General features: G+C 31.4%; 1 protein-coding gene across 1 annotated transcript in view; it reads right to left on the bottom strand.

Moving 5' to 3' along the window:
• Positions 1-6,230: 6,230 nt before the first annotated feature.
• The window catches only part of LOC143910272 (dopamine receptor 2-like), a 98,472-nt gene continuing 77,096 nt past the window's right edge, over positions 6,231-27,606 (bottom strand). The window contains exons 2-3 of the mRNA XM_077428671.1: positions 16,046-16,130; positions 6,231-6,317 (exon numbers count right to left, since the gene is read on the bottom strand). Of these exons, the coding sequence (XP_077284797.1) occupies positions 6,231-6,317; positions 16,046-16,130 (172 nt within the window). The remainder of the gene's footprint in view (positions 6,318-16,045; positions 16,131-27,606) is intronic.

A 27,606-nucleotide genomic window follows, 5' to 3' on the forward strand; every position in this document is an offset into this window, starting at 1 on the left:
GAAGGCAATATCCCATTTCCAAGACGACTACTGCGATGGAGCTGGGTCGAGATCGGCCATAATTCAAGCCAACATCTGGTCTGAGGCCGCACCATATTCTGCGGCCGACTTCCAACTCCCATTACCGACATATCCGCCGATTTCGGATTTAATTGAAAACGCTCTCGACGAAAACGTCGCAGAGTGGAGGTGCGAAATTGCCGACATCGACCAAAATAAAAATCCACTAAAAACGATCCCACGGCGGGCTTAAAACTCTTTCATGGCGGGGATGAAAGTGCTCTCGAATAATGGAAATTTAATTTTTCACAAGTATCAGACGGATTTCAATTACCCGCGTGCCGTCCGAACGAAAGGGCAGGTTTTCTTTTTAGTGTTAATTAAAGGGGAAAAAGAAAAGAAGAATCTGGGTAATATATTACCGCGATAAGTCGTCTGCGGTCGCAAATTCGCGACGAATATAAATGTAGTCGAAATTAAAAACGCACTAAGTGTGCGGGGCGAATGGTGAAAATTCGAAAATTTTCACACAAAAGCGGCTCCCGGAAAAGTTTTTGGATGTATCTCGACGGGGGATCTTTTCAATTTTCTTCACGATGCAAATCAGTCTCCTACACTTTTTTCTTTTATTATTATTAAGGGTTAAAGTGGCACTCTTTTTTCTTAGGAAAAAAATGTTCCAATTTACATTATTAGAGCTATTCATACAAAAGGTTTACTTTCAACTTTTTTTTGCGTATTAACGATTGTTTTTTTTATGAATCAGAATAAACATTCAAAATCTACATATGTATACATAGATATATTTAACTTGGTACGGTAATTAATGATGAATTGTAATAATTTTTGTTATTAGTATAATTTTAAATCCGATTTAAAACTAAAATCAAAATAATTTAAAGAGTAAAGTGTAAAAATAGCTTTTTAAGACTACCATTTTTAGATACATATGTATATTATATTACCATACATGATAATTTATAAGTATATTTGTATATTCTAGTTCTGTCGATCTTTGAACACATGAAGGTGGTAAACCAATTAAAATTATCAATATTTGTATATGTATATAATTAACTATTTAATAAGTAGCCTCATTGTTGCTCATTGATAAAATACTGACCCACTATACTTTATCATATTAAAATTATATGCTAGTCGAAGATTGTGTCTGAACCGTACATGAATCATGTATGAAACCACTCGTTTAATTATTATTATACTGAGAGACTACGAAGACAGGTTTACGACTCTGTGAAATATGAAGTGATCGTCAAACTTTTTACTTGAGAGGAAGCATAAATAATTTTCCACTGAGTTTTCCACACGCACAACGCTTTATCGTCGAGCGTGAACCGTACACAACACAAAGCAAATGTGCTCAATCTTTTTTTAGTACGAAAACTACGTTCAAAATTTTCAATATCATTAAATCGTCGAATAATGGAATCAAAAAATATTTTAAAGTACTATATGAATAAAAATGTACTGTATGTACATACATACATACATGCATATATGAGCTGTTCTATATTTTAAAGATTACTTATCAATATTTGAATACTCACGAGGAAAGAATTTGAAAATATTATTCGATTTGAATTCATATATATTTTTTATAAAAAGTATTTCTTTTCTATATGCAATGAAAAGGAAAAAGGGTTTTTTATTGACACAATGCTAAGCTTTTGGGTAAAATTTATGAAATTTATGTTGGACCTAAATTTGAATTTGTATTTACTATTTGGAACCCTTGTTTTATAAATGATATGAACATATGTATGTACATATGTAGGTATATATTGAAGGGGCTCTAAGAAGAATTTCAAAAATGCTATCCGAAGTTAAATCACTTTCATATGATATGAAATAAAAAATAAAAATAATGAATCTCTTCACATTGGAGTCGAGAAAAATGAGAGCCAATCCAATCGAAGAGTGTACAAAGTAAATCATAACCACTACAACTGTCTTATGATTAGCCGGTTGACGGAATATTGGCCGAACGGATACTTGCTGACGGACATTTGGCCGAACGGACACTTGCCCGAACAAATATTTGGCCGAATGAAATTATTACTCGTTTAAATTTTCCAAAAATAAATTTTTTAAATAAGATCGAGGTGATTTCTAAATAAGGTATCGGTTTTCAGTGAGCTTTGAGCAATTCCGATATACAATCGACCAAATGATCGTTTGACCAGACGTCTGTCTGCCTCATGTCCGTTTGGCCAAATGTGCGTCGGCCTAATGTCCGTTCGGACAAATGTCAGCTTAGCTAAAAGTCTATCGGCCTATTGTCTGTTCGGCCAAGCATTCGTCGGCCAAGTGTCCATTCGGCCAAAAGTCCACGTACGGATTAACTTCCTTACGATTAGCAAAAACACTCATCTGGGAGGTCATACTTTCAGACTTAAAAATATATTTTTTACAAAAAAATCAGAAAGTCTTTTTTTCAAATGGAGTGGTTAAAATTTGTAAAAGTATACTATAGGTAAGATAATTGAACATTTTTAAAAGCAAACTTGACAATTTCCTTAAAATTAAAGGGTTGCTATAATTCTTATACTTATTTTGGTTTATTCTTGTAATTTTTATTCTTCTTTTTATCTTTTTTTTTGTTATATTTTATTTTTTGTCATTGACAAGCCACTTCTCCCCAAGTATTTTTACAGGGCTTTTCTTAGTTTTACTTCGCCTTTTGGTCTGACACTATTTCATACATTCTTCCAATCGGTTTGAAACTTTGCCATTTTGCGGAATTTGGTCACCGATAGAGATTTAAATTACTTTCGCTACTACGACGGTGAAAAATAATCGTAATAAACACAATTAAGAATCCAAAAATTTTGGAGACAGTGACAGCTCCATTCACCGTCAATAGCCAATAAATAGCCTTGTTTGTTTAACTTTCCGCCCCCGACTCATTTTGTCAGATTTTAACTGTTTAAACGCCTATAACTTTATTAAATGTAATATATAATTTTGAAAGACACTTGTATGTATGTTTATTTACGGTTTCCTTGACGGGCCGGAATGTGAAATTACCGAAAACGCAAATATCGGAAGGCAAAGATCGAAAATCGAAGAAGAGTTCGCCTGTTCCTCTTGTTCCTGTTGTATCCTGCTCGCGCAAATTAAGTGAGTATGTACCGTTTACCATGCACCCTTTTTTTTGATCTTTCGACTTAAGATCTTTCGATTTTCGATCTTTGCCTTCCGATATTTGCGTTTTCGGTAATTTCACATTCCGGCCCGCGAGGTAGATCCCTTTATTTGGTTCGTAAAATCCGTGACGTCCAATTTAATAAAAAAAACAAATGAATATTCAAATAAATTTAATAAATGTTTACTATTAGATTAGTCATGTTTAAGCGGTTTATATTACAAATACAGAGCGAAGCCGGATAAAAGCACCAGTAAATAAATACAAAATTTAGTCGACTGTCTTAATACCATGAAAAATAATAAATTTCATTCCAATTTGTCAATCAGAAATAGCAAATGTCTGGATTGTCCAGATCCATTCACTAATTTTGTAGGTACCACAGTTCGGGAAACAAGGCAATAAGGTGATGGCCATAGCCCACAGCCACCGCACAGACCCAGAAGCAGGCTACAACGCAAACCGCGGTGAGCACGCGAAGCTTTGCGTGTTGTGGAATTTATTTCGGGAAAGCTCCGAGACGCAGGTGAACACAGGTCGGAAAATATCGAAATTGGGTTATTTGGTCGTGTGCGATTATGACACGCCGCGGCCGGAAATGGAAGTGGAAGCGGGCTCGTAGACGACCGAGCGTGAATTTCAACCGATTTGCATACATTTGGATGGGCACTTTGATGGGTTACGTTGCCCAACCCCGTCCCATCCCCCGTTTTCAGCCCCTTCGTCCTCCGGTCGACGGCAAATCCGATAAAAGGGCGCGTGGAACAATATTGTGTATACGTGCGCAAACATCCAGATATATATGTAGAGTCCACTATGTATGTACGTTGTCGAGAGTATCGTAACTTCGAGTTTCGACCGAAAGACGAAACTCGCGCAACTTGTTGAAGCGCTCGTTTTCAGTGACGTCCACTTGAGAGTTTGTCGAGTTTGCCTTTCAAAAATTGTTACATACATATAATGTTGGTTCGTATATGTGTGCATGTTATATCTTTGAACGTGTTGGTAATGTGAGTGGCGTAGTAATTAGGAGTAAAAAAAAATGTTTTTTGGAGACAAATCCTAACCAAGTTTTTAATGAAGAATTCCGAGCGATCTTAATTACGTGAAATGATATACATAGTTATTTTGAAATATATAATGAAAATATGAGTGATTTTTTAAATATAATATATGTACGAATAAAACACCATTGGCTTTCTTTAAACAGCTTGATAATGAAAAAATAGTTTAATTGAGAAATAAATCGTGTCCGAGATATAAATCGATTTTTTTTTACTGAATTTGGTGGAAAAATTCGTAATTCGTTAAAACGTATATCTACACTAGAAATTTGATTAAATTTATTATTTGGTGTATTTTTGATTTGCTGTCGATTGATTTAGTGTATGTAAAACGTAAAATTTTCATTGAACAGTGATTGATCACTAGGAAAATATCATAAAAGACAGTTTAAATATAAAATATCTTAAAATTTAATTTTAATATACAGAGCGATTTACAGTTCATTTAAAGAATATGCAATGTCATTTGGAGATAAAAGACAGTCAATAGATATCTTCGTTAATATTAATCTTTATTTTATTATCTTCAAAATTTAACTAAACCGTTCAAAATCTTAGTCTTCATTTTTAAAATTGCAGATTTGACATGTTTTAGAATGATTGATGTATTGTGACTATTAAATTAAAATTTTTGTCACTAACTTGATATCGATTTCGTGTGCTCATTTTTCTCCAAATCCTTGTGAATTGTAAATCTCCTGTTAATACAGATAATATATTATTAAAATTACGCACATAATTCTACAAGAGTAAGTAATATGATACTAGCATTACAAGAGCACAACATTGAATAATAAATGAAAACGTAAAGAAATTGTGAATATACCAATAAATACAAGGCAGGATTTAAAATACAAAGGAAACTATATATTATTGATTTTTATTTACTGTGATTGTGCAATTAGGAATGTTTATAAATATATAATAATAAATATTAAGAATGCGATGATAGTCGAATGGTGGACGCCACATTTGCCTATACACCAAAAGGAATACAACATGAGGATATCGTTTATTTATTACTTGTTGGAAAAATACACATTTCGAATCGTTAAATAATCAACTCGATTGTGGCGTGTGTTGAAATCGAATTAAGGTGGTTTATTTGTATGTATTCTCTTTGTTGATTATTGAACGTACGAATGACAATAGAAGAGTTGGATTAAAAATGGATTAATGCTGTTTCAATGCGGAAGAGGACGACAACAATACTGGTGGCAAAAGTTGGGTGCTCCGTGCTAGAATTAAACACCTAGAACAAGGGTGATGTGTGTGAATTTTAGAGAGATATTGGGCATTTTTATTTCTTTGGATGGCTTCTCCTTTGACGTACCTTTAATTTAGAGGAAAAGTGCTAGAAAAATCTGTTATTTTGTAGCCGGAACATGATTTTTGATGAAAATAAGGAAGAGGAAATCGAAAGGAAAAGTAAATGGATTTCGCCTCTGGAACGTATCGTATGCGTTCTGAAAGCCCTTCAAATTCAGTGTAAAATATAATATAAAACAATAACTTTCAATAAGCAATTTTCATTCATTTCATTCTATGCTCATAGCTTTTATTTGCTATTTTACTTCAATGTAAATTATTTTACAATAAAATACACAAAAATAAAAAAAATATTTATTCAGATAATTATTTTATGTAGTTTCAGATTGATTAAATGGAACCAGTGTTTAATATTTTCATTAAAATGTACAGTTAAGAGCATCAAGTTTAGGACGAATAAAGTTAAAGTCAAAGTTAAAGATAAGCGAGTTTGGAATTTGAATTATACTGAGGCTGCTCGTGTTTGTTGTTCGTATTGTTAGAGAAATGTGCATCTAGAAACTTTTGAATATATGCAAGTATATGTATGTACATATGTATATTTAAAAATTTCATTAATTTTTAAATAAAGTACACACTGATGCATATAGGAAATTTAAAATTTAAACACCGAAAATGTTCAAGAGGCGATGATTTGTAGAGGCGATGTGGAACAACTTGGAAGTAAACTGCTAGATGTAAGTCTGCTCGCAGGAGTTTTGCCGAACTTGCTGGATACCGTGTAGAGAACAGTTCGAGTAGTATCTCGATGAGAAGCGCTGAAAAGTTTAAAAATAAACAAAAAATAATAAAATAATAGAACAAAAAAAATTCATACACACACACACACACACATATACAAATTTACAAATCAAACGTGTTCGAAAATCGTTTTCACACTGCAGTTTGAAAATTGGAAACGTACTATTTCGCGACAGGTGGTGTGTGATTAAATTTTGCGTTCGCGGAAAAATTGATAGTCCGAAATTGTATTTACGTATAATAGGTATGAGGCGACGGAAATGGCGGTCAGATTGACGCCGCCGGAAAATTCAGCGGAAAATCGCACGACCCGAATTGCAAATTTTCCTTTGAAAAGTCGTACATACCCCATTGTCTATAGTAAGTTAATAAAATTCCGTGAACCGAAGGCAGAAAATCCTTTTCTGCGAGCAAACAATGGCCGGTAGTCGTTCACGGTCAGAGTCGAACGCAAAAATGGACATAGAATGTGCTCAGTCATAAAACCTTTTAAACGTTGTGTTGTTATTATTTTCACGTTTCAGCATTGTAGACTAACGTATAAATTACACGATTATATGAAAATTTTATATGTGTATAATATAATAATTTCTTCGCTTTCTTGATGTTACTAACTTGCAAGTTGCAACTTAAGAGTGGTGCGCTCTTGATTAACTCAGCAGGATAGTTTTTCCTGTAATGAACTTTATTTCTTGATGCAAAGCTGAACAAGTTCTATATAACTTTAATAAATCTACCAACTGAGAAACGTATCGATTCACTAATTTAATTAATTAAAAACTTAAAATCATAACCCAGTAGCATAACTTTGATATTTGTCATTTTTGTTTGTCAATTAATCGGGTTTCATTGTTGAAACGGTTACTCATAAAATAGGCAAAAACAATCCTAAGCACTATGTCGGTACTACTTGAATATGATTTCAAAATTTATAATGTATAAATTTTATAAAATACAAGTTTAATACTATAGATGTCGCTCAGGAGCAACCCCATAACGGAATCACAAAGTATAAATAAATAAATAAGTTAAAGCAAAGATTAGTATCTTTTACCACAAAACTTTTCTCACATAATTAATATTAAAAATTTTAGACATAAAAGCATTCCAAACATGTATGTACAATATTATATTGTTAGTATAAATATAGATATGTCACAGTTGAAGTGAATCTTCCAGTTAATATATTGTGACTAGTTGGAATATATTCCATCTAACTTAGTACCAAGTTGAAGTGTATTTTCAGTTGTAATATATTTTGATTATACGGAATATATTCCGTCTAACCCACGTAAGTTGATTTATATTGCGAATTACATTCCAATTGAAAATACAGCTCAACTATAAGTTAGATGGAGAGGTTAGGTTTTAGTAAAACGTCACTCGATTAGTAAATTGAGTTGGAAAGTCACATTTTTGTTTTGAACAAATTCGTAGTGTTATCGTAATACGGTACTCATTACCTTTATTCGTAATATCTAGCAAATATTAACGCATTATTGAACTATAAAGCATTCTTAAAAATATCAGAGCTGTCAAAACTCAACTGGTTATATTATAACTGGCGCACATTGTTGAAAGCGTATTTGCGCTTGTAGAGCTATATTTTACCAGTTGAATTGTATTCGAATATGATTACCAGTTGGAATATATTACAACTAAATGTTTATTTGAGGTGTGCGTGCATTCACACGGCACATTTCAGGTATTGTTTCCTAACGCATGCGCGCTTTATGTGTTCATGCGTTGATGTTTATTTTGTACTTGGTTATGTACAGTGTGGTATTTTTTATTAGAACAGTGATGTGGGGTTGTTCTTGTGCGATATTCATGAACAACCGTCTCGTTCTCCGACGAAAGGGTCTCTTAGACTGTATTCGTTGGGGGGGGTGGTGGCCCCATGTTGAGGGCTTTAAGGGTTAAATTCCTTGACCTTTAAAGCGGACTTAGAATAACAACTAAAAATACACTTCGACTGTATCATATACATACAATAACGGTTAAAAAACGTGTCGGTTTTCAAATTTGAAATAAAGTAGGTTACATTTTTTTTTTGGTGCAGGAAATTTATTCAAAGTCCCTTTATTTTATGAACAGAATCCTATTCATCGTGTGTGTTAACTTCTATTCTATTGTGTAAATCAGTCTAGCCATGACTTTTGATTCATCAATATCATCCATCCAAAAATCATCCAAATGTCTAAATTTTGGCTTTGGCTTCCAAAAAAATTAAAACTCGGTCTATTGTATCACTGTAAAATTAAATTTATTTTATTAAATGTTAATATTCATATTTTTATGTAATTGACACACTTATTACAATTCAAAAAATGTAAAAATAAAATAAATTTAAATTAGTCACATGAATGAATTTTAAAGCTGCTTTTCCCCGAGAGCTTAATGCCGTCAACAGAAATACAGCACGCTCTTATTGTACTTTAATTTAACCGAGGAAGTTATCTGCTTTTCATCTGCGCGAGACTTAACACCGCATCCATTTTTCTGTTATTATTATTATTATACATCCGTGTTTTTGTCACACAAAAACAATCCAGTTAATTTATAATTGCACTCCAAGTTTCAAGGCAATTAGTGTACGGCGAGTTTCAACGAAGTTTCCCCCGAACAACATCCCACCCACTGTACCCATCTATGTGGGAGGTTGGAGGCACTCAAGGGGTTAGCGCGTGCAACTTGTAAAATATAATTGCGCTGTACGGTGGTGGTCGTAAAATTCGTTTAACGTCGAAGTTAAACTGTCCGCTTTAACGACAGGTGATAAATACTCAATATAAGTCGAATATCAATCGGCTCGTGTGATACAATTTCATCGCTATTGTAAATTTAGTTTAGAGACCATTTATTTGTATGAGAAGTGAAATAAACGAAAAATAAAACACGGAAAAATCTAATAAAAATTCTAAATACATTGTACATACGTACACCTAATACAATTATTGGAGATAATCAACTTTGACGTCAGCCATTATGCACTTATGTACTCCACTTTGAGCAGCTGTTCTTTTTATTTTTCCATAAAGACTTCAACCTTTCTATATGTATATTATACATCGCAGTATATAGCTTTGTAAAAAAAAAAATTAGTAAAAATTAAAAGTAAAAAAAAATTCTGATGTGACCAACCCACGACTTTATCTACATATTTTAGGAATATAAGAAGTATATAAAACAAAATTCGAAATTGAAACATACACAAATACATGTTCACGCATACCGGCTATGAGAGCATTTTCAATACAAAATTTACTTTTATAGGATTTTGTTTAAAATTTAGCATCAAAACAAATAAATATCAAGAAGACAGAAATAATTTGTCAAATAAAATATTGTTTTAAAAAAAATACTACTTCCGATTTACAAATTCTAGCCAAAACCTTTTCAACTCTAAGTCAGTACATAAAAAATACAAATATAAAATTTTCAGCTTGATAGGTGATAATTCAATGGTGTGGAAAAAATTGTGTGGTTCCAATATTTTTGACTTTTCTAAAAGGAAAAAATCCCACTTTCGTTTGATTAATAAATAAGATAAAAATTTAATAATTATCATCACATGTACATATACATACGTATTAAGATTAAGATAGTATTAGGAAGATGAAAATATTTTTGATAACATCAAAGTGATATTAAATATGTCGAATAGTTTCGTCATACGCGAAGATTCCAATACCGGTACTACTGAAACCAGTTCTAATAGGTTTTTGGTCAAAATTTGACCATTTGTACTACAGGTAGCACCGAAATATAATGAGTTTAATGTTAGTTGAATTTAGAAAAAAAAAAAATCTTTTACCGGCTAGTTTGTATGGATTAGTCAAAAAATGAGTCAACACTGAACATACTTTTTGAGCTGCTATTCAAAGAAGCCGTTAAGTGTATCATAAATTTGAAATAAAAAAATCGTATGCCTGAGAACATGTTCTAATATGTACATATACATATATAGTATATTGATTTAATAACTGACTGTTAACAATGACAAGCCTGGCCGCCTCTCGATTTTCTTCTATTTATTTTTACCCTACTATTGTTTTAATTCATATATAATATTTTAAAAGTATAACCGTTCCTTCCTCATAAATCTTTTTCAAAGCAAGGAGCACTCAAATTTTTTTTGACTTTTTTTGGCATTGGCTTATCGGCGATTCGCGCGGTGTAGAAGGACTTAACACACTATTTTATAATTAAAAAAGTAATTGATTAATTATTAAATTAATTCATTGAAGTAATTAATGATTAACCTACAAATAATTAATTTATATATTTATTGGTATTTCATTAAATATGTACTAATTACTAAAATTAATCATTACAGGCAGACACCAACGGTAGAAAATGTTTCCTTAGATGTCATACACTACATTATATTATATATCCATATAAAGACGGTAATATGTGTGTGTGTGTGTCCTAACGCTAACCGAACATAATGAATGAATCGATAAAAATCGCAAACTTTGTATAAATTCTCATTCGGAGTCGAACCGGCGGATTCCAACACGAACACAAATATCCTCTTATATGTATACTGTAAAATTATCATATTTTTATTCGAAGCATTGGTTTAGTGTAAATATGCACTATAATATCGATTAAATTTCGATTCCATCATTGTATTTTTTCGGCATTTTATTTTCTTTTTGGTCCAGTTAATTTTTCATCGTGTCGAAAGGCCAACAATACACCATCGGAGGCTGGCTGGAGGTGGTGGAATGGTGACGGTTGTGGTGGTGAAAACTTTAAATTGATTTCTGATGACTTGGACAATTTGAAAACTCGAGGAGACTTGTTGATGTATTGGTTTGATCCGACGCGGTTAGGGTTTTCCCGGCCTCAAAGTTGAGCCGTTCAGGCGCGGCCAACCGTCGGTTCGCGGTCGCGCAATTAACTCACCCATAGCTACATACTTCTCTCCCTCTATCACTATACAATTCCCAAACCCCCCCCTCGTATCTCTGTCTTTCGGCCTAACTCCTGTTTAATTTCGACCAAGGACAACGCGAAAGGGTTATCTTAATTTGGCGATCGATGTAATCGACGCACGTTGGTCCTAAATGACCTGATTTTTTCCCCTTTATGTAAGTATTTTTACAAGACATATAACGCTAACATGGAATGGTTTTAATATTTTATTTAAATTGAATTTAATTAAAAAAATTGTCGTTTAGTTTATTTTTAACATACATATTAGCCACAGTGTCATAATAGAGAGCTCTAACGCGTCACCGTGGCTAGTCATACAATCATAACATCATAATAATGATATCCTTAATCATAATAATAAAAACCTGTTATATATTGATCGAAAAATACACATAGAGTGAAAAAAGAAAAACTTATAGGCGTTTAAACAATATAAATCTGACATAGCGAGATGGCGGCGAAATGTAAGAAGAGGCTAAAACTATCGATGTGAATGATGAATATGAAAGAACAATGTGACAGATAGACGTCAGGAAGAAATACGAGGGAGTATTTTCAAATGTGTCTATTACGATGTTTTTTCACCATCGTAATGGCGGACGTCATTTACACTTATATTGATAACCAAACCGAGCAAAATGGCAATGTATGAAAACGATCGGATAAGAGCCCAAATTATTTTGTTTGACTAGTGATTGTAAGTGAAAGTAAGAAGAGATTAGTAAATATAATTGATAAAATCAACCACTGCCGTTGCTCAACAACCATTCAACCAGTTTTGCACTGTTTACATTGAAGAGGACAATTTCACCAACAACCTGGTTGAGCAGATATATCGCTCTAGATATTGGAGAGATTTCCAACATATTTGTGCGAGCCACAGGAAGAGAAAACAAATCACTTAAATTAATTAAGAACCTGGAGATTGTGTACTATCCCATTTAATAGCGTAAAAAGTGCTTTCCCAGAAACATAACACGACGTGACTCCAATGATTTGAAGCCAAATACCCCTAATAGGAATGCCTTAGTATATATCCAAGGATAATAACCATACAATTTCATATAAAGTTATCTGAGAAACCGTTTTTGGATTATCTCAATATTCAATGAATGAGTCATAATATAATGGAAGAAAATTCTAGAATGCTACGTACTAATGATTCATAAAGAATTTTAAGCACCAACGCACTCTGAAAAGGTTTACTAACTCGTAGTAAGAATCCCAGCATTTTTGTGGCCCGCAAACACATATTGTCAATGTACCGTTTAAAATAAAAATTATTTGAGAACATGACCCCCAAACCGCAAAATTCATCCACAAACTTTAATTCAAAACCTCTTAGGTGATAGGGATAAACCAAAGATTTAAAGATCTTATGTGGTGTTTGAACTAATATTTTAATGGTGATATTTTTTGAAATATTTTATCAAATGCCTTTTTTGATCTTAATGTTAGGGTCATAAGGCGTCACATTACATTCTTATATGTATTTAAATTAGTGACACTGCGGGTTTTGCCCCCAAACCAATACCTATGCCCAAATTTGTAAATATGAACACATGTACTTTATATGAATTTATAACGTTATTATTATAAATTTTAAATTATTGTTTTATTTATTTATTTATTTATTTTATTTTATTTCATACCAGGAAGGCATTACAGGTAAACCCCAATGCGCCTTCCTGGCCAAATTACAAACAATACAGCATTTTTTATTATATACATAAGTCGCTAAATTACGAGACACTGACAAACTCGACAATTAACGAGACATCTATGAATTGTACATACATTTTTATTGTAATATTTACATTAATCATACTCAAATAGTGGTGACATAGTGGGTAGGAAGGATTTTTAGCCAATTTTTAATCTGGAATCGTTTCAACAATGAAATCAGAGAAAATTGGCAAACTCTGATAGGAAACGATCAACCAGGAGTCACAAATCCTGGTCTGACCAGCAGCATTACAGATATACTCAGAAAAATTCTTTTTCAATCGAGGTCAGCTCAAGGGATCGAACTCGGCGCCTCTCAGTGTTAAGCAGAAGCTTAACGACCGAGCCACGCTGCTGGCTCGTATTAAATTATATTCGAATATGGTGATAAATGAGATTGGGGGGGGGGGGATAAATAAGGTCAGGTTGCCAATTTGTTTGGAACCGTTTCAATAATGATATCAGAGAAATTGGCACACTCTGATAAGAAATGATCAACTTGGAGTCAAAAATATCCAAGGTCTGGCCAGCAACACTGGGCAAGGGATTGAACGCACGATCTCTCAGTTGATTATACGCAATATGGTAATCACCAAATTATTTTGCAAATTATATTGTTCTATTGTAAGGTATTAAGGCTATTTTTTTTTATATTTGTAATACTATTTTATTTTAGTGCTTAAAAAAGCCCAAAAATCAATTTACAATTTTTATAAATGTTCACAATGCATTGTATACACATACAATATAATAAGTCATAAATTCTTAAATCTTAGTCTTGTAAATTTACATAGTTTACCGTTAGAAAATTTTCATATTTCTATATATATAAGGGAGATCTGTCATCGAATGTCTTGGGTATGTTTGCGTAAATTATGTCATATTTTTCCTCTAAAAATTTACTTTTCTGAAATGGATTGTGTTACGTTATGTATCTATTAAAATTTAAGAATATAAATTTTGTAGGGTGTTTTTATTTCAAGCAGCTATGTATAGTTAAATTTCTAATAATTTAGCAAAAACTTTGATCAAATGTTTTAATTGCAATTGAATATACATATACCTATAATATATAGGTACATACATACATATGTACATATGATAAAATTATTCGTATGTGAGAAGTTAAATGAAATTTTAAATATATGTATGTATGTAATTGGATTCCGCTACATTTTTTTATAATTGAATTCCTCAAATTATCCTTTGTAATATGTTTCATGATCCGTAATTTGCTGAGCATGCTGCAAAGAAAAATCTAGCAATCTAAGAAATTTAATCGATACTACTACAAACATACATACATATACCATTGCTTCTATTTTTTTTTAATCAAATTAAAATACTCATTCAACTCTTAATTTGAGAACAAAAATTTAAATTTAAATATAAACTCAACTGAAGCGAATGAATGTTTCAATGATTTCCAAATATGAACATACATATGTATGTACATTATAGATATAAAATTCAATTTATATTTAAAGTGTATGCTTTCTTTGCATTCATCTGTTTACACTATTTGACAGAAAGACACAACCAGACGTTAATAAAACTCAAGGTGACACTTTCAAAAACGCGTACCTGTTCAAATATGTTATACATACATACATATGCAAAAGTCCACACCCCCGAGAGAAGTGGAAATGTGTGATTTTTATGCGACGTATCAACCCCATTTTTCCATTTTCCCTTTGCATGATATAAAAAATGATGAGACTTTGCACGCGTCAGTGTTGCCAAAGTTTGATTGGATCCGTGATTTATGTCAACGGTTTACGTCAGCACAGAAAATTTCCGACATAATATCGCAGGAACAAGTACATACTATATCGGTATACTTAAGGATTCCGAATTGCCGAATTTAATCCTCAAAAACAGTAAGAAACACGGGGAAAACAAGAGGCGAGCACGTATAAACAATAAACATTTTGATCGGGCAAGGTCGACGGAAAGTCTTAAATTAAAACGGGGGTAAACAATAGGCGCGTTGTGTTCCCGCGTCTTCGGCTTTCCTAACGAGAAAAGAAAACATGGAGAACAATGAGAAAACACGGTGAAACAAAAATAAAACGAATCATCGTATATGTTTCGTCCGTTCGTAATACTATGTATGTAAATATCTAGTTCGAATTTATTACAATAGAGATTCATTCCGCATCAATGACTTTAGAGATCAAGTCAGTGAGTGATCAATTGCTAACCAGTGTGAATTTGATCGATACTGGTTGAAGCTTTACCAAGTTTTCCTGAAGCATATTTAATTTATGTATATATGTACAAATAAAGTACGTCTAATGTCTAATGTTTATTTACATAATTGTATTACAAACATTACATTTAAATATAAGCAGTGAAACAAATTCAAATCATTTGTTTTATTTGAAATAGTTTGTAGTGAATATTTTTTTTATTTGAAAATGAATAATTATTGAAAAAATACATATATACATAGATAGTCATGAAATGTATCAATGACTATTTTAGGTTATAAAAATCAAAGAATTTTTATTTATATTATATTTCAACTAAAAGTAATTAATTTGTTAATGTATCATATCGATTAAACACTTGTTTTTCAGATTATTTTTTAATATTTACGGGTAAATGCTCTGAATAAGCTCAATTTCATAATTTGAAACACGCGCATACAGGGGTACATTGATTCTTTAGACGAATTTAAAGAATCCTTACATTGGAAGAAGTTGTGAATGAAATTTTGATTTCAAAATTGAGAGAATAGAGGGTATATTGCTAAATTTATTTCAGTAAGTTCGCTGTCATCCTCTTACAAAGCTGGGCATCATTTGAAGGGGCATAATTTCAATGGAAAATAATCGCATTTAATTTTAAACCGAAAAATTATTGTTGTAATTATTAGAGCGCATGCTTTGTGAAATTTCATTGAATAAGTGTGCGATTTTCCGTATACGGATGAACATTTATTTGTGACTCGGACACGTTTCCAACTTTCTATTTTAACGCATCTTTACACTCACAAACATACAATGAGGACGAAATTCAATAACGTGAAATAAGCAAAAAAGCAGTACGAATTTCGGTGTTAACTCACCTGGGAAGCTTTGGAACGAAGCGCTGGCTGGTATTTTTTTCGCACTCTCCTGGGACAGCAAACGCAAAGTATCCGAACGAAAGCTCTGAAATTAAAAAAAAAAAAATACAGTTACATAGGATAGGTAAAAATAGTATATAACGCATACGTTTATGATCGATTTATGTGTTTTTATCGTAAATAAATCTAGACTGGTTTTTATACCGTCAATTTTACGTTACGCTTCGACTAAACTCAACAAAATTGAGCAGTAAATAATGTCAGTCAACGAAAATATCTTTCATACTTGATAAGAAAATAAACGAATTAATCGATTATGTTTGGCGGTTTATTTTTGTGACGGAAGATTACAAATTGATTTAAGAAATAAAGGAATCAGGTCAATTTTCCGCCGATGTCCAAATAAATCTCGATTATACCGTGTGAAAATTCTTTTTGTCCTCTTGTTACGCGTGAAAATGATTTTCACGCGATAACAATGCTTCCCAGACGAGTTGAAAGAAATTATGTCAAACGAAAGAAGAGGGGTCGTTCGAAATGTTCTTTGAAACGTTTTCTTTTCCTTTTTTGCATTAAATACTTTACTCCACTCCTCGTCTCATCTCCACCTCCACCCCCATAGTCCGCCACCTGTCGTCTCGGAAAATAACTTAATTTTTGTTTAAAAGGGAAATCATCACCGTTTTAATACAGTGCCGACGCCTTTCAACCCCCACCCTCCCAAGTTCTAATTAAAACAGCCGCATTATAAAAGAAAAACTGTGAGTCGTAGAGTCAAACGAGTTTTTCTTGCAAAAAAAATCTGAAATGGCGTTGCGATGGTTGCCTTTTTAATTTTCCGACCGCTTAAACGATTTTTTATTCAGCTATATATAAATTGAGTCCAAGAAAATATTCTACGAAATGAACGAAACGCTCTTGTGTGCCCAAAAGAAGTAAAACATCTGATACTCGATATGCTTTGACGAAAGATAGAGTATTAAGAAAAAACATATTTGAAATTACATTTGAAATAAAACAAAAAGTTTGTGTAAAAAATAATATGAAAAATAATTATGAAATTAGTAAAATCGTATCTTGAGTATTTTCAAGAAAAATATCGCCTAAAAAATGTACAAAATTGTTGCTGATCTATCGACAGTTATTTTAGCTCCAATAAGGTAAACTTTAAATATGAATTTTCGCTTAAGAAGTGCGGTCAGCATAAAACTTTCAAGTTTTTAAACAGCGTTTACTCCAGTAGAGAAAAATTTCTTAAGATTCATACATACTTATGTATATACATATATACTACATAAATTCAAAGGAAGCGGAACATTACATAACAATAAGAAACATCTACATAATGTCGGCAGATAAACAACAAACTTGAATATGTACATATGTAAAATACATTATATTCAGAAAATAAAGTAAAAATTGAAAAATATGTTTTAAGAGTCTGGTTCGTAAATATAAGTTTAAGTATATTATTAAGATCGTTCGAAAATATATGTATTTTTTACGTACTGTTTTTTTTTTTTACATTTTGAGATTTTTCTTTTCAAAGGTTTTTTCGTTTTCAAAGGAAACGGAAAACTGAAGAATCTTTTATGCTTAAACATTTCATGCGCACATGCATTAAGATCTCACACCTATATGTATGTACATAGTTGCTCTCATACTCTTGTAGTGATGCAAGAACTTAAAACATTCACAGAGTGTGAACTGGAGCATTTGTATTCGTTTGTCGAAAAGACGCTTCACAAAGGACTTTTGAAAACAATCGTTTCACTCGAGAAAAATACATCTCGTGTTCTTCACACATGTCGTGAGTACCACTTTCAGAAATAATATGAGGAAATATACACATTATTTGTATATTTTATATTCACATGATATGTACGTATTTATAACCGTTTCGATAAAGTGTATGTCACTATCGCCTCGTGTGGGTTCGCCAAGTTTATTGTCGTGGAATTTATTATGGTGGTGGCACGTGGAGATGGCCGAATTTTGCGCAGTGCAGCTAGTTTTGTGCAACCAAGGTCCTTTCAATAATTTAACACTTTTTTTAAGCTATTTTCACAAACGTATACGCGGCAGAGTTTTTCCGGAAAACGTCCGACTATTGAATTACAATCGATGGACGAAGAATAGAAGGCTAGATGCTAAGATTTTTACAAATCTCCTTACCATTTCACTTACGATTACAATTCAGGAAAAAAATTGCCTCTTATCCAATCGTTTTCATACTTTGCCATATTGCTCATTTTGGTCATCAATATAAGTAAATGGATCCTCCGCCATTACGATAGAGATAAAATATCGTTTAAGACGCGTTTGAAGTTTGCAAATTTGAAATCAGGGTGACGTCTATGTTGTCCTTAGTTTTATACATAGATGGCGGTAGTAAAATAAAATTATTGGTATTTTTATTCAAAATAATAATTTATATATCTTAATATTATATACAAAACTAAACAGTATTGATTTATTATTTGGATTTTTTTTAATATACATACATACATATGTATGTACATATTTACATACATAGTTAATTTTGTATTTAGACCAGAAATCTCACAATGACGTGTTTTATATGGTGTTAAAACGGCGAACGACACAACTTCCCCGATAAAATGATAACGCGACATAATATGACATTCATATGTTTTAAAAATGAACTTATTAAAGAATTCCATAAAACGTGTGATGAAAGATCTATACACGTCCTCTGACTTATTAATAAATGAGTATCAGATAAGCCAATATAATCGAAATTTTTTAATTATTTTTTACTGTAAATTTTTAATGTCAATGCTTTTCACAATAAACGGAATTACATAATATTAGAGTATGTTCAATGTACGTTCGATTCATCATTTTAATATAATGAGTTATTAAAAGTACCAATATGATCTTAAAGATTTTAAAATACCTAATTTACGCTATTGCTTCGTAAATAAGAAGAGAAGTAAACTTCCTTAAAATTCTAGCTTCATATACTACCATACTCGAGACATTTCAAATTAAAATTAATAACATGTATCGTACATTTTATTTAATTGTAATGAAATCTGCATAATCGAAAGCAACCCATGACCGATTTGTATGCAACAGATAGAAAAAAGTACTTCGAAGAAAACGGTTAATGATTTATTGTAAAGCGGGACTTTGTCGTCTTTGCGATAAAATCAATTATCGTTTCTTCTTAAAACAAAAAAAAATTGCAAGAAATATACATTTACCCACAAAAATTTTGTGGCCTTTATTGCACGTGTTATTCCTGGAATAATTTAAAAAAAGTCTAGATAAGGATTGACTTTGTTTTGTTGAAAGTCAACTATGTATTATGTATGTACATATATGTTTTTCCAGTTATGTACTCCAATTACATAAGTTACATAAAATATCGCGCAAAATTGTTTGGATGGCTTTTTTTCAATGTAGAATGTTCTGACATCGAAGTAATTGTGGTAGAAATACTGATTGCAATCTCATTAATGAGTCGATAATTAAAAAAATAATTGCTGAACCACCAGATAATGTCATTGGTGAATTATAAAAGATGCACCAAAAGGAATTTTAGATGTTACAATCATCACAGATCACGAATCTAAATCGTCTACATATACATACATATCATTATCATTAGCGTTATCATTTAGTTCGTAGTCGTTATGTAGTTCGTCGTTTTGTCCAGAGGCATTCATCGTGGAACCGTTTTATATACTACATATATAATATTATTCTACAAAATATGCTTTATAATCAATAACTATTTGAAATAACTAGTTAAAAAAACTAACTTTATTCTTCAAAGAAGAATCCAAAATAATATATATTTTAAGATTAATTTTCATATTAAATCGTCTGTTTATTTTGATTTGTAAAAGCATTATCTTTCATCAAATATTATATTTTATGTACATAAGTATGTGTGTATATATTTCTAAAGTTTTGCATGTTAGCCTTTGTAAGGCTTTTAATGTGTTATTGTTAAAATATATATACATATGTATATGCAGTGGCGGCTCGTGGATAAAATATCTGGGGGTGCTGCGGTTGATTAAAAATAAAAAAAATGTTTATTTGGATTATATTTTACTATTAACATCAAAATGATGAAAATTAAACATTAAATGTATTTTATTTCATTATAAAATTGATTCTTCTGTCTTTTTTCCTTGAAAAAAGGTCATTTATATCACCTTTTCGTTAAATTTTTCACTGTTCAGCATCATTTTTTTTCAATTGACAGCATAGACAAAGCCGTCAATCTTTCCTGAACCATTGTGTTTCTTATATATATGTATGTCGTATGTCTTTATTCTATTTATTTATGAAAAACACCGTTCTAGCTCAGAGGTAGTTTAAAAATATTAATAAATCATTAATACCTACTATGCATTTCTTTCCTTGAGTAAAACACTTCTAATTCAGTTTGAAGTTTTTCTTTATCTAACATTGGATATGATTCAACGGTTAGTAGTAGATCTTCCATTGGCATTTTCTTTCAGTACTTTTCAAAATTTCCTTTATTAAATAACTGCACAGCTTTTAATTGATTAGAAAAAGTATATTTTTGTTTTATATCCTTAATAATAACATCACACATATTTTTGGCTTCTATAATATGTGCGATAAATATATGCATATAATATATGCATCACATATTTTTGGAATCTCATATTTGTATAATGACATTAGTAAAACTTTTTAAGTTTTCTTTAATTGAAAATGCATCGATATTACTATGAGATTGCATTTGGTTATAAATAATTTCTAGATGCGGCATTAACTTGTGAAAAAGTTCTGACTAAAATAAAAAATTGTATTCAGTGAATTGGTAGAATCTGTTATTGTTTTATCAGTATTTTCGGAAGAATATTTAAGTTCTAAATGAAAACATTGGCTCAGCTTCTCTTGATTTTGATACCATCTTAAATACTTAAAGTGACGTGTAGAAACGTAGAAAGTGTAAGTGGTGTAGAAGGAAAGACAAAAGGTGCAGAAGAAATGACGAAAAGTGACGAGCGTGAACGCAACAAGAAATGTGTATAGTGCTGTTGGGAGTGCAGTACCGACCAAGCTTCTAGCTGCCCCCCCCCGCCCCTCCTTCGCCCACTCGGCATATTCCACCGAAAACCGTACTGCACAAAATCATAAACGATGCCTCACTTTCTGATATTAGTACAGCGATGTATGATCATTATTGGATGTATCGGTGTGCGGGCAGGCTTAATAATACTAATAATATTGATATTTTCATATAATATACATACATAAATTTATGTATATAATAATATTAAATTTTTCTCAATTTCCTTGGGGGTGCTGCAGTACCGCAGTGCGTATGGACGAGCCGCCACTGCATATATGTATGTACCAATACAATAGAAGAAAATTGCTTTAAAAAATTTTCTAATACAGAAATAAATACATAAAATGTGTCTCAAAATATAAAGCAATACATCATACTGGCTACTCAAGATCGAATGAATATATGTATGTTATACATATTACATGAATACTTAAAACAGTGCTGAGACGATATAACACTTAGAAATTCATAATGTGTTCAAGAAGAACAAGGTGAAGGCCAAATTCAGCTGCAATCTGGCTCTCATCCAAGAAACTCAAACTTTAAAACCATTATCGATTACCATTTTTGCAAGTACAAAATCTCACATACTTAAAGAGTGCATACTTCAGAACGAGAGATAACCTTCGTTTTAGAACTTTTTAGGTAATATATTGCAGCACTTAACACTTCACATTAAATATTGAAATATAATTTTACAGCATATGTATTTTTAATCCGAGTGCTAATTAAGAAGTTTTCCAAATGTTCGCAAATGAAGAGTGCGCACAATCGTCAAAATGTCATTAACTTCATGAAAAAAGGGGCGGAGGCTTTCATAGTTAGATTGTGCAGAAGAGTGCTCGGTTTAAACTCACTTCCTCTCTAAACACAATTAATTAAAGCGGTTTTACCGTTAACAATGCGGCTATTAGCCGGTAACAAATAGCCGCTATTGTAACGGGACAATATAGACCGCAAACGTTTGATTTACAAGTGTTAAATGCGTATTCAATAATATCGCTGACTATCCCATTCCTAGCACCTGAACCTTTGTCCCAATGTACATTGAATAATATTATAAATATTCAGAATTTCTAAATATCGAAAATAAAGACAAACTTATATACATAAGTATACGGTGTGTATGTATGTTCGTTGGTATAATACAATATTATTATTATCATGTATGTACATATATACTCTACTAAAGAGGATTCAGCGTTAACTATTGGATCAGCCTTTATGTATTTTTTTTTACATAAAGTACCTACGTAAAGTAATGAAAAAGTACGTACCTATTATTTGTTTCATTATGAGTTTTGTCGTCACTTGTCGAATTTTCCAATAAATAACCGAGTTGATAATTTGTTAGGCGTATTTTCAATCAAAGTATTACTTTCGGCATATGAGAAACGTGAACGTAATATATGATATTACATAATAGATTAATTTTTGGGATTTATTCTGAAAGAGTACATATGTATTATTTGCACGAATGTGTACATTAGGCTGGAGCGAAAAACGCGAATTTCGGATTTTCATCCTTGGGAAACTTGCGTCATATCGTGGAAATGTGAAATAAAAAAAATCTATCTCGAGGGAAATTTCGTAAAAGTGATTTTTTTAATTTGTACATACATATCTTGTTTTTAAGAATAGTATTCATTTTTTGTTAATAAAAAAAATAACGATGAATTTTCACCTATTGCAGGTTGATTGGGTCGACACTAAGTCAATATTAAGCCATACATTCCAAGACAAGATTTCATATTATTATAACTTAACTATTCGGCTAGTAAATATATATTGTATTAAAAATACGAATTCAACACCAGTAACAAGATAGTAATTACTTTTCAGATATAAAAACCAAATGTGACATTACATTTATTGTCGAGTTTTAACACAAAATAGTTTAAATGCCAGAAGCCATTTACATATTTATTTGAAAGGATATTTGAGCCGTTATATTTGAAAGTGGTTCAAGTCATTCACAAATCTTTATCACTTCTTATAAGTCGATATGTTCGAGGTAGACTTAAGCCATTTTCAAATATAACGGCTCATATGTTGTATGTAAATAAAATAAATTGAATTAAATACAAAAAGTGGTTTTATAGTTTAATTGTACTGCTAGATTGAAGTGTGCGGAATATCAACACACTGAATACAAATTACATTTCGGGAAAATAACTACGATTTTTAATTATTTTTCTCAGCTTAAATTTTCATCAAGTACTATGGCAACCCGACGAGATCGTGCAATTTCTTAACCACATTACAAAACTCGTAGCGGAAAAGCGTTTTTGCGAGCATCCAACACGAAAAAAAGATTATTAGTGCAAATTAGACGGCAAGGGGAAAGGAAGGAGACATTTAAAACTCATTTTGATATTCTTCCAAAAGGATAGATTGCAAGGAGGAGACAGAGATTGTAGGTGAGAGAGTTAAGCGTTGATACATAAAGTTTTCTCATTAAAAATGTACAAAATTACTTTTCTCCGGACGATTCGCAGTCAGCGTTATGATTCTACTCGGGCAATAAATTAAATGGTGACTGTCAATGGAACGAAATCCTCTCGTATTTAATACGAATAGGTGTCAATTACACAAAGTAAGCGAAAAAAGATTGTTATTCACTAGAGTTAACTTTAATACAAGTATTTGACATCATTCTCCGAGTACTGCCAAAGCGATCCAAGGAAAAATGTTTCAAAAGACTTATTATCTACCACATTACATATATACATATAAGTACACGTCTAAACATATTATGTTTGTATTGGGGTATTAATATAAAAGCTTATACGCATAAAAAGTTTAATCAATATGTGACCTGTTATATTTGAATGTGGCATAGATCCACTTTTCTTCATTTCAAGAAATATGTCTCAAAACATTAAATATAATCTTTTGCGTTTAACAATATCTAAAAAATATTGGTGGCCTGTAATACGTTTATTATGCTTTTCCGAAATTCTGGACATATCGAATTAATAGAAGTGATAACAATTTATGGATTAAGTCAAACAAAAATAGTATTTTTGAAACTGATATGTTGTCAATGATACAAAAATTTCAGATATTGATAAATATAAGGTTAATTGAATTTGAGAAAATATTGTAATAACATAAATTTTCTAAAAATAATACAAACGCTCGAGTGCTGCTGATTTAAATATTTTATAGGTATTGATTGAAATTTTCTAGAAAGAAAATGTGCCAAATTTAGAAGTAAAATAAATTCCGAAAAAACCATACATTTGCAAATGAGAGAAACGAAGGGTTAATTAGAAACGAATAAATTAATAAATTTTCGTTTGGCGTATTTAAATTCAGTACATTGGAAAACTTAATTAAAAGGTTGAGTTTTCCATATAAAAGTAGACCGTCGAAAATTAAAACGATCGAAACGTCGAACGATTATACCTATGTATGTATGTATATATAATATTGAATTCATTTTATAGCATAACGATGGAAATAAGCAGAAAAGCATAATAAAATGAAAAAATTGTCAGAAAACGATTCAATAAATATTTCACCATCAATTCATTATCTATATAAAACTATATATTCTTCAAAATTGATAGCGTTTATTCATTGTTGATCAAAGGAGAATACTCGTAGAACTTATTATGATCCAAAAAATGCTATACATATATTAAAATTATCAAATTATTGAAATTTATTCAAACTTAAATCGGAATTGAAATTTCGATGGTGACTGGCGAAAATTAAAATGGGAACCTGAAGAAATTTCACGGCGATTTCAAAAATCCAATCAACCCTACTTAAAACTCGAAATTAGTTTCGGTGTCAAAATTGTATTTTAAGACGAACACAAATACAAACCGATGGGGTACAAACGGGGTTTCTTAAGCAAAGTTTCTCTTGTGTCACGCGAAGAAGCAGCAATGGCTCGGATTTGCTTTGCTCAAATCAACACAAATCCACCAGTCCTGCGCGGGGTTCAAAGCCCCAAAACTCTCCGGGGCGCCGAGATTTGTGGACCGGAGAAAGTAAATAAGCAGGATTTGCCGGGAGAATTAAGGATGTCTCTATGCAAAAACAATTTTCGGATAAAATCCCTATCTCTCCCGTCCCTGTGCTCAACGGCAGGTGTCTTTGCTTTCCATTAGCCGTTGTGTATTTTTGCACGTGAACATTGTATTTATAGTAGAGTTAAGATTTTACACTGAATATGTATACATATATAAACATAGGTACATACTAGCATTGGGTTGTGGGATGCGTCTGACAATGGATGCGAGCGTATATTCTAAAGTGGATTAGCTAGATTAGCCGAATTTGTAACTAGGTACATATGTACATACTTACAAATGTACATATATGTACATGTACATATATGTACGCACGCTTGGTTCGTTCTTTTCCCTATTCATTACCGATTACCGGATTTTCATAATAATATAGAAAATAAATTATGAAAATCCGAATTTTTGGCAGGGATAATATGTAATATGAATAAAAATTTTCAGTCAAAAGTTACAATTTTTACTTATTTTAGAGGAATATTTGAGTTTCAAGTATTGAGCACTTGTTGCTTTACGTAAGTTCAATATTCAAAAATGTAATTTTAATAAATGTTTTAACGGAATTTTAATTAAGGTCATTATATCTTTCGATGATTTTACGCGGCGTATAAAATTTTAATTAAATTGAAAAAAACATCCAGTATATGAAAACACTTAATACACGTTATATCATCTCATGGATTTTAATGAAATCATAAAATAAAAAATCTGAATTTATTGCGGCTTATTTTTATGTTATATCATGTATGTACATATGTATATATTTATATATGTATATATATATATATATATATATATATATATATATATATATATATATATATATATATATATATATATATATATATATATGTATACATATGTATATAATATTGCTATTCTGTGTCTGTGTGCGATAATGCTCGCCGTACTATAATAGTCGTTTCGATTCGACATATGTACGTTTAGTTAAAACACTGCCAACAAAATGTACGAATTTTATTTTATTTTTCAATTAATCATGCACACTCGCCTAACAGATTGCTCCAAAGCGGCGAATGTGCTAAACAGATTAGGAATCGATAAATTATATATTACATATATTATTAAATACATAATTAAACATACAGACAAATCGAAACAACACCTGCCATCTATGACAGACATTATAAACATCGTAAACAATACGAATAATAACATTATTTATTATGGAACAATGCGAAGTATTTACTTACGTATATATATATATATATATATATATATATATATATATATATATATATATATATATATATATATATATATATATTTCAATAATCATCCATAGAGACATCTATGGAGAAAATCTGTCGAAACCTAAGAGATAATAATAACTCAAAGTTTTCGCAATAGAAAATTGGATAAGCAAGCCAATTTTACAGGAATCGTTTCAAATCAGATAACTTGACAAATTCTGATAAGAAACGACCGACCTCGACAAACCAAGGTCTGGCCAGCAACGAGACTCCAGTGGGAAGCGAACTCATGACTTCTAGCACGAGAGAATATAACACTTACCACTGGACCACGCTGCTGGTTATAATATGAATATAGTACGAATTAAGAAAAAACCTGTATATATACTGTTTGCTAACAATGTTTCCCCGAGGAAAATGTCACAGAGCATTTAGCGCCATTTGTTGAAAATTAATTAATTTTTCTATTGCTGTTTTATATTGTATATACATATGTTTTTACATATAATACACCCGATTAAATTTTCATCGGGTCTATCACTGTTACCGAGAGTTGGCGCGTTCTCATACTCGAAAGAGACAGAGCGTCTCTTTGACGAGACTTTTATTATTATTAAATGCAGTGTAACAGCATGCTATGCACCTACATACATATGCACAGACACTACACAAAAGCGCATTTGTTCGCGCCAACTTTCGGTGACAGACCTATAATAGAAATTGCTTACGTCATGCCATATAAAAAATACGTAACGGTGATTTGAACCTTTTCTTCATATTATACAATTAAATATAAATATTAAATTAATTATATTTTATAGGTATTTGAAAAAAATATGACCGCGATGGGGATCGAACATATAACCATAACTCATTGGGCACAACACTAGTTATATATTATATAATATGCTGGATTGAATATTCTGATTTTCATACCATACTGAATTTAGTACGGTAAATTAAATGCAACGAGTTAAAAATGCAGTAAAAGCTGCAGATAAAACGAATTTTCCACATTTGTTCAACGACCACTTCCGGTTGACTGGTTGAAATGAAATTCTGGTTTGGAAATTTTAATTCGATATATTGGATTTTATCCCTACATCAGTGCAAATTTGTATATATGTTGTTAATAGTGAATATCAAAAGATAACTATAAATTTGGTAAATAGAGGTATCAAAAAGGTGTTGTATTCAAAATAATTGAAGTTTCAATTAAAA

Source organism: Arctopsyche grandis, chromosome 4 (assembly GCF_051622035.1).
Source record: "Arctopsyche grandis isolate Sample6627 chromosome 4, ASM5162203v2, whole genome shotgun sequence".
Lineage (NCBI taxonomy): Eukaryota > Metazoa > Arthropoda > Insecta > Trichoptera > Hydropsychidae > Arctopsyche > Arctopsyche grandis.